The 13,284-nt window shown below is 39.0% G+C and overlaps 1 protein-coding gene across 2 annotated transcripts in view; it reads left to right on the plus strand.

The window, feature by feature from the left end:
- Positions 1 to 6,791, plus strand: part of Mettl8 (methyltransferase 8, tRNA N3-cytidine) — an 83,553-nt gene extending 76,762 nt beyond the window's left edge. For both annotated transcript variants that reach the window (XM_070021068.1, XM_070021078.1), the window contains 3 exons: positions 4,377 to 4,483; positions 4,616 to 4,681; positions 6,048 to 6,791. In XM_070021068.1, the coding sequence (XP_069877169.1) occupies positions 4,377 to 4,483; positions 4,616 to 4,681; positions 6,048 to 6,214 (340 nt within the window). In that variant the 3' untranslated portion in view covers positions 6,215 to 6,791. The remainder of the gene's footprint in view (positions 1 to 4,376; positions 4,484 to 4,615; positions 4,682 to 6,047) is intronic.
- Positions 6,792 to 13,284: the final 6,493 nt, after the last annotated feature.

Raw genomic sequence — 13,284 nt, forward strand, 5'->3', positions numbered from 1 at the left:
ATTCTAAACAGGACTGCAAAAAGACTATTGAAATTAGATAATGTATTTTGTCATGATTTGAATTTAATGTTAAAAAAAGAGGAAGCAGATGTCTTGAGACTATTGCTTTTCTAGTAGAGTGTTTCATTCTGTTTATTATAAAGTAAATTCAGATGTACCATGTCAGTATCTCTTTCTTTCCTACGTGGAATTGGTCTAAATATATAACTTAAGTGAGCTAGGTACCTACTGTGGTATATACTTGAAGTTTCAGCAACTCAGGAGACTGACACAGGAAGATCACTTGCGTGGAATAATTAGAGGCTGACCTGAGCAACATAATGAAACCCACCCCAAAAAAGTTATGAATTCGTTAATTATATTAAGATGAGTGACTGGAATATGGGCAGCAGCAAGTGAAAAGCCCAAGCAATGTCTCTAGGATCCGTTAGAATTGTAAGTAGTAGATTTGCCTCTAGGCAAGTTCCAGAAAAGGAACTTTGTGGCAGTTTGGAAAATCTTGGCACAAATAAATGTCAAGCAATTCAGTTAGACCCGAAGTTTGGGGGTTCTAGCTTAATTGGAAAAAATGTTTTGGTTTAAAAAAATGTTTAGCTTTACTTTTATAGGAGGCTACCACAGTAAATCTAACCATCCTTCTTGTAACTGACAGAAAAGAAAGTATAAGATATTTTCTGTAGGTCTAAGCATTGTGTGGATAGTGAACACATATTCATGTTTATTTTTAATATTTTCTTTTCCTTGTCCTCTCCCTCCATTGAGAGATAATTAAGGACAGCAGAGTCAGTTGAGCGGGGAGTACTTTGTCCTACTCTTGTCTTGCCCATCCCGTCCCCAGCACTTCCTAGGAACTGGCTCCAGAACTATAGTCTGAACCAAATGGAACTGAACAAGAAATCAAGCTGTCCTCTCCTTGCCTCTTTTCCTAATCCCAGACAGTAAAGGACAGTTGGAGGAAAAGACCTTAAGAAGGAAGGAGCTACATTTTGGAGTACTTATTTTTTCCCCGCATTTTAGTTTCATCTTTGTTTTACTAATAATTACAGAGATGTTGCTTTGTACATAAAACATTCATTCTGAAAGTATTGTAAGGCTTAAATATGATTTTCCTTCCTTCTCTCTCCCTCCCTCCTCTCTCCCTCCCTCCCTTCCTTCCTTCTTTTCTTTTTTCTTTCTTTCCTTCTTTCCTTCCTTCCCTCCCTCCATCTCTCCCCCTTCCTTCCTTCCTTCCTTCCTTCCTTCCTTCCTTCCTTCCTTCCTTCCTTCCTTCCTTTCTTTCTTTCTTTCTTTCTTTCTTTCTTTCTTTCTTTCTTTCTTTCTTTCTTTCTTTCTTTCTTTCCTCCTTTCTGTCTTCTCTCTTCCTTTTTCTTTCTATCCTTCCTCCCGTCCTTCCCTCCTTCCTGTATGTATAGTTGTTCTACCACTGACTTTATCCCCAATTTATATTCCAGACATTTTTTTAGGCAGTCATGGGGCTTGAACTCAGGGCCTAGGAGCTGCTGAGCTCCGTCTCTTCTCTTCTCTTCTCTTCTCTTCTCTTCTCTTCTCTTCTCTTCTCTTCTCTTCTCTTCTCTTCTCTTCTCTGCAAAGCTAGCACTCTACCATTTGAGTCACAGCTTCACTTCTGGCTTTTTGGGTACTTAATTGGAGAGAAGAGTCTCACAGACTTTCCTGCCCAGGCTGGCTTTGGATTGAGATCCTCAGATCTCAGACTCCTGAGTAGCTAGGATTACAGGCATGACCACTGGTACCCAGCAATATATTCCAAATTTCCAAAAGAGCTATTCATCTAATCATACTATTTAGTTTTAAAAATATTTATTGTGGGGCTGGGAAAGTGGCTCAGTGGTAGAGTGCTTGCCTTGCATGCATGAGGCCCTGGGTCCGATTCCTCAGCACCACATAAGCAAAAAGAAAAAAGTTGGAAGTGGCACTGTGGCTCAAGTGATAGAGCGCTAGCCTTGAGCTGAAGAGCTGAGGGACAGGGCCCAAGCCCAGAGTTCAGGCCCCACGACTGGACCCCCCCTCCAAAAAAAATATATATATATAGTAAAGATGATATGTAGAGGGGTTACAGTTACATAAGTTAGGTAATGAGTACATTTCTTTTTGAGCAGTGTCACCCCTCCCCATTTTCTCAGTTTTTCCCTTCCTATCCTCCCATCCCCCAAGCTATATAGTTGATATCCAATATATGTCTAGTGAGCATCACTGCTGAATTAGTTCACCCTTGGTCCCACCATTTCTGTGCTTCCCTTTACTTCCCCAAACCAGATAAACTTACATACAAGACAAAAGTACAGAAACCGAAAACAGTGACAAAAGAAAATATACCAAAGAAAAAAGAAAATAAAAAGGACCTCAATCAATACAATAAAAAAACTTGTTTTAGTTTCTTCTAGTTCATTTTAATAAGCATCATTTTATATGGTCATATGCACATAACTATTGAGCCCTTGTGATCTTCTCCTAAGAATATCCTCCTTTTCTCTCATATTTCTCTCTTGTTTTAAAGTAGCGTTCATTGCATAACTGCCATGTTCATAAAATGATATCATCTTTTTTGTTATTGTTGTTGGTTGGTTGTGTGGCCTGAACTCAGCCTGGGCGCTGTCCTTGAGCTCTTGAGCTCAAGGCTAGCGCTTTACCACTTGAGCCATAGCACCACTTCTGGCTTGTTCTGCTTATGTGGTGCTGAGGAATCGAACCCAGGGCCTCATGCTTGCTAGGCAAGCACTTTACTACTGAGCCTTCCCAGCCCCAAATGATATAATCTTTCAACCCATTCACTGAGCAGTGTTTTAATTGGAAGGAATTTGCAGATTATCTGATCTAAAGTCCTTATGTTCAAAACAAAATACTTAAGTAGCTTTGGGTCACTTAGATAAAGCAGATATGGCAAGGACTTATCACCCAGCTAAACTGTAATGCATTGGTAATCAGTTTATTTTTGCTTGTTTTTTTTTTGGGGGGGGGTCCCGTTGTGGTGCCTGAACTCTGGGCCTGGGTGCTGTCCCTCAGCTCTTCAGCTCAAGGATAATGCTCTACCACTTGAGCCACAGCACCACTTCTGGCTTTTTTCTTTTTGCTTATGTGGTGCTGAGGAATCGAACCTAGGGTCTCATGCATGCAAGGCAAGCGCTCTACCACTGAGCCACCTTCCCAGCCCTGGTAATCAGTTTTATACTTTGTTCTTCCTAGTGGGCTTCATGGGTTCTTCTCAGTAGAACTTGCTGCTAACTCTTGTCACTCAGTATTAATGTAAGATCTGAATCTTTGCTATCCTAGCCCATAATCACAAGAGCCATAAACACATAACCAGAGACACTAAATTAACAGCAGTTTTAAATGGTTATATTTGACAGAATGCCACATAAGCAGTATACATAGGAAAGGGAAGAAAGGAAGGGCTTCCCAGCATTAAGCTGAGAATCAGGGTATAAGTAAGATTTAAATAGGCAAAGAGTAAGGAGGAGAATACGGAGTAAGGAGGAGAGGAAACCATATTAGCAAAGGGATAGGCTGCAGAACCAAGCATGTCAATTTGTTAAATTCGAAGAGATGCCTTAGGTTCAGAAGTAGTAGAAAAAATGTTATGATTCATTGGGGTCAGTATTAGATCTTAAGAGATAAAAATTAAGAAATAAACATTTTCCCAATGGATTAAAATCATGGAAATTTTTGTGCAGGAGGTAATTTGGCAAAGCCACGATTTTATAAAGAAGTAACTTATTGGTGACATTGAGGAAAAATTATTGGTGCATTATTAGTAAGTGATTCTGTTTCCAGGCTTCAGGAGATAAAAGTTTATACTGATGAAAGTACTAGAGGGGAACAAATAGAAAATAGTGTAATAAGTGAAAAGAATCCATGAGGTAAATGAATAATTGTATCTTTGAACTAAATAAAACCAGTAGAATGAGCTAATTCAGAAGAAGGATGATCCCTGTTTAATACATACAATTTGGAGTAGCCCAGAAGAGTGGGGAGGGGGGCATATATATCTATAGTGTGTGTGTGTGTGTTTGTGTGTGTGTGTGTGTGTAGTTTTACAGGGAAAATGAAATACCTTTACCTTTTGTCTCCTTCAGCCACCTTGCTTTGCTGTAAATATCAGGAACATCCGTGGTTTCACAGTTCAACTTGGCATCATACATCATTGTTCTTTTCCTTAACTCTTGGCCTTTTCAGTCTGATCATTTAGCAAATCAGTCTTTTTTTTTTTTTAAACTTTTTGACAAAATATTTTTGGTTTTGTTGCCCTTATATTTGTAGGTTATATTTCTGGCCTGTTGAGCTTTTCCTATTTTGTTTTTAAGAAAGTTAAATCTGGTATATGAAAGATCTCCACTGAGTATTTTACTTTGCTTTCAAAGGATGCAAGGAGTTGTCAACCGACTCTCTAAGTTACTGAAGCCTGGGGGAATGCTGTTATTTCGGGACTATGGAAGATATGATAAGACTCAACTTCGTTTTAAAAAAGGTAATACTACAATGTGTTGAGGTTATTTTCATCTGTCTTGAACAATGCTTTGTTTATATTTCATGTCAAATTGTTTTGGTTTTTATTATTGTTTTTTAAAGGAAATACCAAGTTCTCACTATTACTTTTTAGGGCATTGTTTATCTGAAAATTTTTATGTTCGAGGAGATGGTACCAGAGCGTATTTCTTCACAAAAGGTATGCCAATATATAAGTGTAAATAATTAGCCATGAAAATTCTTTTTGGTTATTATTTGCAGAAAAATTCAAAAGCTATAAAAGGAGGCTTCAGTCATTGATATAACATCAGATGTCTTATTACTTTGGTGCTTATAACTGTTCTACATAAAAGCTTGAAAATGGCCTTTTTTTTCCTTTTCATCTCTTTTCATTAAAGCTGCTATAGGAAGTGACTTGTTTCACCCTCACACTGAAGTAGAGGTGCTGAATGTAATTGGAGAGAGTGTTAGCCTGGATATGAAAACAACTGAATATGCCACAGCTAAAGGAGAAATTTTTTTAAAGCAATAAAAAAATCATTTGTCTAAGGACTGGAGATGTGGCTCAATAGGAGATTACTTGTCTTGCAAGCACAAGGTCCTGAGATTTTTTTTTGGGGGGGGGCCCGGTTGTGGGGCCTGAACTCTGGGCCTGGGCGCTGTCCCTCAGCTCTTCAGCTCAAGGCTAGTGCTCTACCACTTAAGCCACAGCAGCACTTCTGGCTTTTTTTCTTTTTGTTTATGTGGTACTGGGAATCGGACCCAGGGCCTCATGCATGCAAGGCAAGCGCTCTACCACTGAGCCACCTTCCCAGCCCTGAGATTTTTTTTTTTTAAACATTACTTATCTCTGGTTAATTTCTTATTAGAAAAAACATTTTTGACATTGCCAGATGAATCTTGTATTCAAGGATTTCACCAAACAATGTGAATACTCCTATAATATGCCATTTTGGATCACCGTAAACCAAAGAATGCTCAGAAAGAAGGTACCTCTCAACGTATCAACAGCTGCAACCAATAGTTTTACCTACCTGTTATTGCCTGCCTGTGTTAGCCTGTTTATATGACTACATATTTGTGTGTGTGTGTGTGTGTGTGTGTGTGTATGTGTGTGTGTGTGTGTGTGTGTGTGTGTGCGCGCAAGTACAAATGCAGGTCCTGGAGCTTGAATTCAGGGCCTGGGCACTGTCCTTGATATTTTTTTGTTCAAAGTGAGTGCACTACCACTTGAACCATAGCTCTACTTCTGGCTTTTTGCTAGTTAATTGGAGTCAAAAGTCTCATGGATTTTTCTGCTCAAGCTGGCTTTGAACCATGATTCCCAGATCTCAGCCTCCTCAGTACGTAGGATTACAGGTTACATAGTATATTTTTATGAAGTAAAGTAAAAAACAAAAATATTCTGCTTTTATAATGTTCCTTAACTTCTTTGTAATAGATAAGACAGCGCTCCTTGGTGTAAATGAATTTAGATGACCAGTCATTCCATACGTGTTCAGTTGCTCATTACCTCCCTTCTATCTAGTCATGTCTCATCTTTGATTTCTATTTTTGTCTCAAAGGAGAAGTCCACCATATGTTCCACAAGGCTGGGTTATATGAAAAGCAAAATCTGGTTGATCATCGCTTACAAGTCAATAGAAAAAAACAAGTGAAAATGCACCGAGTATGGGTCCAAGGAAAATTCCAGAAACCATTGAAGTGGACTCAAAATTTTTCCAACCTGTAATTTTCACACCTTTCTTATGATTGAACTATGAGAGGACAATACTACTCAAAGACTCGTACAAATCTTTCATTTCTTTTTTTTAATATATATTTTTATTGTTTTATTGTAAAGATATTGTACAGAGGGGTTACAGTTACAAGAGCAAGGTAATGAGTCCATTTCCTATCGAGCATTGTTATACCTTCCTTTATTTTTCCCCTTCCATCTCTTTCCTCCTTACCTCCCCAACTTCTCCCTCCCCTCCCCCACCCTGCCCCCCACAAGGTTGTAAAGTTTGTTTTCAACATACTGTCTTGTACATCTCATTGTTGCAATGGGCCATCCTGTATCCTTATTTCAGAATTTTGTTATTTCCCTTCCCCTCCCCAAATTAGAAAAATGTATATACAAGATCCAGGACACTGCAATACTGGAATCAATTACAGTGACAACAGGGTTGTACCATGAGGAAAGAATGTACAAAGAAACAAAAAAAATTCACATAGTACATTATACAAAGTACAGCAACAAAGACAAAACCTCTGTGTCCCTATCTTGGGGTTCATTTCGCTTAGCATCAGGTTATATGGTCATGTGTACATAGCTTTTGACCTCTTTTTTGGGGGGGGGAAGAGATGGGGAGGGTCCAGTCCTGGGGCCTGAACTCTGGGCCTGGGCACTGTCCCTCAGCTCAGCTCAAGACTAGCACTGTACCACTTGAGCCACAGAGCCACTTCCGGCTTTTTTTTTTTTCTTATGTGGTGCTGAGAGAATTGAACCCAGGGCCTCATGCATGCAAGGCAAGCACTCTACCACTGAGCAACCTTCCCAGCCCAGACCTCTTCTGCTTGTCCTAGACATATACTAGTTATTGCAGATAAGGGAAACCATGGTGCCTATGTTTCTTTAAGTCTGGCTTACTTTACTAATATAATTTTTTCCAAGTCTTTCCATTTCCTAACAAATGGGGCGATGTCATTCTTTCTGATGGAGGCATAGAATTCCATTTTATACACACACACACACACACACACACACACACACACACACACACACACACACACACACACACACACACACACACACACACACACACACACACACACACACACACACACACACACACACACACACACACACACACCACATTTTCTTGATCCATTCATCTACTGAGGGGCATTTGGATTGGTTCCATATCTTAGCTATGGTGAATAATGCTGCAGTAAACATAGTTGTGCTGGTAGCTTTAATATGGCCTTGTTTTGTGATCATTTGGGTAAATATCTTAGCTATGGTGAATAATGCTGTAGTAAACATAGTTGTGCTGGTAGCTTTAGTATGGTCTTGTTTGTGATCATTTGGGTAAATATCTTAGCTATGGTGAATAATGCTGCAGTAAACATAGTTGTGCTGGTAGCTTTAGTATGGCCTTGTTTGTGATCATTTGGGTAAATGCCTAAAAGTGGCTGGGTCATAGGGGAGCTCTCTGTGTAGTCTTTTTAGGAACCTCCATACTGCTTTCCAAAGTGGTTCAACAAGTTTACATTCCCACCAACAATGCAGTAGGGTTCCCTTCTCTCATATCCCCTCCAGCATATGTTGTTATTAGATTTCTTGATTATAGCCATTCTAACTGGGGTGAGGTGGAATCTCAATATTGTTTTGATTTGCATTTCTTTTATGGCTAAAGAAGTTGAGCATTTCTTCATGTGTCTATTGGCCATTCTTATTTCCTCTTCAGAGAAGTTTCTCTTAAAGTCTTTAGCCCACTTATTAATCAGGCAGTTGAGGATTTGTTGTTGGGGGATTTAATTTTTTTGAGTTCTAAGTATACTTTAGACATGAGCCCCTTGTCTGTTGTATGGCTAGTGAAGATCTCCCAATCTGTGAGCTTTCTATCGATCTTGCTGTGTCCTTTGCCATGCCGAAGCTCTGCAGTTTCATGCAATCCCGTTTGTCCAACCTTTCTTTGATTTGTTGTGTTTCTGGGTCTTTAATAAGAAAATTTCAGCCTGTGCCAAGGAGCCCTAGAGCTTCTCCTATTCCTTCCTGTAATGTTTTCAGGGTGTCTGCTTTGACTTCGAGGTCTTTGATCCATTTGGAGTTAATTCTAGTGCAGGGTGATGTCTACAGATCTTGTTTTAGTTTTCTGCAGGTGTTTAACCAGTTTTTCCAGCACCCAAAATTTTCATTTCTAGCTGACAATGAGAGAAGAGAATTTGTTTCCTGCTGTTTTGTCATAGGTAAGCTTGTTCATTTTAAGCAAATATAAGTGACTATTACATCTAATCAGTTTGTTTCTTCCTTGAATTTTTTTTTTGGGGGTCCAGTCATGGGGCCTGAACTCTGGGCCTGGGCACTGTCCCTCAGCTCTTCAGCTCAAGGCTAGTGCTCTACCCCTTGAGCCACAGCGCCATTTCCGTTTTTTTTCTTTTTGCTTATGTGGTGCTGAGGAATCGAACCCAGGGCCTTATGCATGCAAGGCAAGCGCTCTACCACTGAGCCACCTTCCCAGCCCCTTCCTTGAATTTTTATAAACATGAAATTACTGATAGAAGTCAGATAACTCTGAGAAACCATAACCTGGCATTTTTGAAGCAGTAGGAAAAAGTTACTTGTTCATTAGGCTTCTTAAAGCATTTCTTAAACAATCAAACTTTTTTCTATCATCATTTGGTAGCAAAGAGGTGGCAGGCTTTGTAGGGAAAGCTACAAGTCCAACATGAAGGTGTATTGTTTTTTGTTCTCTAATTTTTAAAAAATTCATATATTAATATTTAAAATGCAATGATAGTTTGGAGTAGTCCATGATAACATTACTTTCAATCTATTCTTAGATGTATAAATTTTGTTTTCTTTGAGACAACTGTCACATTCTAGAAAATGCTTGTAACTTTAGAGATTTACTAACTTGCCTCAGGAAGGAAATACACTGGCTTGCAAATTATATTTTGTAAAACTGGAGTTCCTGAGATGGACCTTTAATTATACACTATTTACTGAATACTTACAGTCCATTGAATTTTATGGAATAATATAGTCAGTAAACATCCAGCCCTGTTTCAATGAGCCTAAGTAGGGTCTGGCTTGCAAAGCATTTATATGCTAACCTCTAAATCGTGATCTAAGATAATATCTCAACAAATGCTCAAATGGAAAACTAAATGGTAAACTTTTGTTATGAGTCACAGAAATCCTGAAGAAATTGATAGTAACCACTGACGTCTCATGTAGTAATGGTAGCAGCAGTCACAGTTCAAAAGGAGAGATTGGCTCTGAAAAGAATGGGGACAAATTTTCCGGAAGGAAATGGGCTTCTAGCTTGTCTTTGACCTTCTGTTCTCAGAATATTGTGAAAAGACAAGTCTGTTTGGTAGGGGGCATTAATTATGAGGATAGTGGAGAATGAATGGCAAGAGGCCCCTAGAATATAGAGGCCTAGAATACAAGAACTATCTGAGGTGAATAATAGAAGCCTAGAATACAGGAGGGAGCCATCTGAGCTTGGTTGGTTGTTTTCTGTTTCATCCTAGCCAGAGAGTTTTACAAATATCTTAAGAGAGTTTGATTGGAGAGTTGTCTATAGAATGGAATGAAATGAGGTTAGAGATAAATGGCTACAAGACCACAGAAAGAGTTTTGCATAAACTTGCCTTGGTGGCAGAGTCCTTGGAAATACAGTTACCAGGGTTTCTGTTTAAATATGCATACATCAGCAAATGTAAAAGTCAAACTTTTCCTGAGCCTCTTAACTCTGTTGTATTTCATAATTAAAATGTACATTTAAAAGCCTAACAAGTGGTGAAAGTATTACATACAAGGACAGTTTAGATAAATTAATGTTGCTATGGGAACCCCAGCAGATCTTCTTGTGTCTCCATTTAAAAACCATGGCCCAAGGTGGTTTTAAAAACAACAGAAGGTAAAATTATTCTCACATTCTCACACATGTAAATTGTACTGTCTCTCTCAGTTCTAAATAGCAGATTTAAGCCAGCCTCTTGACTGGCACAGTAAAATTCAGCTTCGTGTTTTTCTATAATGTATTACAGCATGTGAGTTAACCTTTAGAAGTTTCAAAAATACACCAACCAAATTTGGACTATGAGATGCAAACTGAGCTGTCTTAGGCTCTGTCCAGTGTAGCTTTCCCATTCCATATGGCTACACAGCAAGCCCTCTCCCCTGGTCTTTCGTTTGTCCAGTTAGACTTTTACCTATGCAGTATACTACTTACATTGGGCTCAAGGGCTCATGGCTGGAGAAAACAGTAGATTTTAGTAGAAAAAAGACAGGGAAAGGCCTATTTGGAATTTTGCCTATAAATAACTAAAAAATCATGAAGTGTTACAAAATGCATCTACTTGAGTATTAGCTTAAAATATTTGATAACCGCATGAAATTCTAATTTTACCCTCATCCATAAAGCTAGGACCAGTTGGTTAGGTATTCTGATCTTCAAATATCCATCTTCTGAGGGAGCTGAATTTCAACAGGACCATTTTCTTTCTCACAGAAAAAAAAGAAACATTCCTTCATCTTTTTACACTACAGAAACAATGAAATATATTTAAAATGCACCCACCATTTTTCTCCCTTTCTAAAAATTCACTTTGAGCATTGTCCAAGTGTAAAAATTCTTACATGAAGAATTGCTTAAGAAGGTTGTAGGAAAGTCAAGATAACAGTTTCTATTATTATAAGTTTTGGATTCAGCATGTCACATTTGTCTGCCTTGAAACACCCAGTTAACATCGACTTCTGAGAACTTATTTGCCTTGCTTGTTTCAGTTCCATATGCCTTGTCACCAAATTGTGAACACATCCTGGTTTCTACCATTATGTAACTAAATCATTGCTGTATTTTAGTTTGTACATGAAAATAGCTGCCCATATGCAAATAGCTGCCCTTCTGGGTGCAAAACCTAAAGCCATCTGGATTATTAAAGTTCAAGTAAGTTACATTGTTGCTTTAAAACTTCTATACTGTATTCCTATGGCTTTCTAGCTCATCTAAGTTTGGAAGCCTGAGCATATCATGCATAGCTACTTCTAATTGTTAATTCTGATCTTCACAAGTGCAGATGACTTCACACTTGCATCCCCAATAGACCGCTTTCAAAGCTTCTTTGCTCATTCTTCATGCCTCTACAATAGGCTACATGTTGGTGTACCTATTTGCTCCTCTCCTGAAAGCACATTGTAAATTCTAGAACGCTGAACATATATGAAGCATTGTTATTAATGGCTGCATTTGTAGTCTACAAGGCTGCATACCCAATAATCAACAAATAGTTTTTCCAATGGTTGTATGGTATATCATGAGAAAAACAGTATGACACTGTGGAAAAGTTATACCTGAGAGTTACACAGGAAAGCATGGGTCCCATTTCCTATTGAACCTTCAGCTGTTCTGCCCTTGGCTGTGGGTGGGAAGTTTTGTGCATATTGTATGTAGTACTTCATTTAATCCTCAAACTCCTGTGAATTAGCTTTTATTGTAACCATTTTACAGGTAAGATCAAGATTCTGTCATATTAGGAGATCAGAGCTGCTAAGTGGCAGAGCCACGATGCCTAATCCCCAAACTGTCTAATCCCAAACCTCTATTCTCATCACTGCACTTTGAGCTGAAGAGCACAAGCACTGATGGGAAAGGTACAGGAGAAGTGAGAGTTACTGAGTCAAGAATAGAGCTAGAAAAATGGGTGGGAGTTTGCATCAGATAAGCTTTGAGGTTAGGGCTCATTCTAAATTCAATATTTCTATGAAATAAGTAGATTGCTCTTGAACAGAACTATAAATTGAGAAGGAAGGAAAGGAAACAACCCAAGAGAAATGGCATGGCAAAAAGCTTTCAATCAGTTCTTTTCAGCATTCTGCATATGTTCAGTTCTGGGTTTGCCCCTCCCCCCTCGTAGGCTTCAGCAATGTACTTGGCACCCCTCCTTGCTGAGCATGCACCATTGCATACTCCTCACTTTAAAGAAAAGAGGCATTCTGTGCTGCAAGAGGGGGGACTACAGGGAGCCCTTAAATGTCTTCAAAGGGATTCATCTCTACTGTAAGCTAAAATATGTGAAGTCAGGAGGTGTCAATAATAAAGCATGAGTGAAAACATCTTTATTTAAAACACCGTATGTACATTAATGCCACATTAATGCCAATTCAAGCATGAAATGTTGAGCATTTATTAGAATATGGTTTGGGATTTGAGATGCACAAAGGTACCTGCAAGATGGCTTTGGTGTAGCTATAAATATAAATAACAGTTGCATCTTCATTTATAATGAATTTATATTGTGGCCTTGGAGCTACAGAGGCGAGTAGATGCCAAAATCTGTCTTTCATTAACATATGCCTCAAATGACAGTGAAGAGGTGTTGAAGACAAAATTACTCTTTCCTATGATTTTGAATCAGCCACATGCAGTAACAAGCAAGTAATAATAGTTCTGCGGCTGAGTGCCCACAGAGGGTATGAAAAATAGCATCAGACTGAAAAAGCAAGTGCACCTGTAGGAGAGGCCTAGGAGGCCTCTGAGCACCCCTTTGAGCACTGTTTTAGAGGGTCTTAGAACATAGTGACCCTCACTCAGGCAAAGCAGGTTGGCATGAAAGTGATGAAACAAAACCCAACAGATGGTCATAGGAAGCCACTCAGCTGCCTCTGGAGCTGTCAGAGGCAGCTACAAGGCACCACTTCTTGGCCAAGAGCTTTAAAAAAAACCAGTTTTTGATTCTCCAATGCCTGTGGTTTCACAACCACTTAACCTTTAGTAAGAAACAGCCAGAGGCAGGTGAATGAATAAAAATACACATTAACATTATATAAATGGGGAAAAAGTCAATACTAGAAGAGCACATTGACTTCAAGTGGTCACAAACAGTGGTGAGGTAATTGTGAACTTGGCATCCCAATAATCTATGACTTTAACTTTGATTTTCTCCTGCAGGTAGGCACTAAGAAAGGCCACAGGAACTAAGATCCAGGGGGATGGCAAGGACTTTTCTATCAGATATTACCTACCAAATAAAAGTATGCATTAATTGCTTCTTAACCAGCCCCACGCATCATCTTACTTGGACTGG

The sequence above is a fragment of the Dipodomys merriami genome, unplaced genomic scaffold, assembly GCF_024711535.1.
Source record: "Dipodomys merriami isolate MVZ:Mamm:240054 unplaced genomic scaffold, mDipMer1.0.p SCAF_1, whole genome shotgun sequence".
NCBI classification, from domain to species: Eukaryota; Metazoa; Chordata; class Mammalia; order Rodentia; family Heteromyidae; genus Dipodomys; species Dipodomys merriami.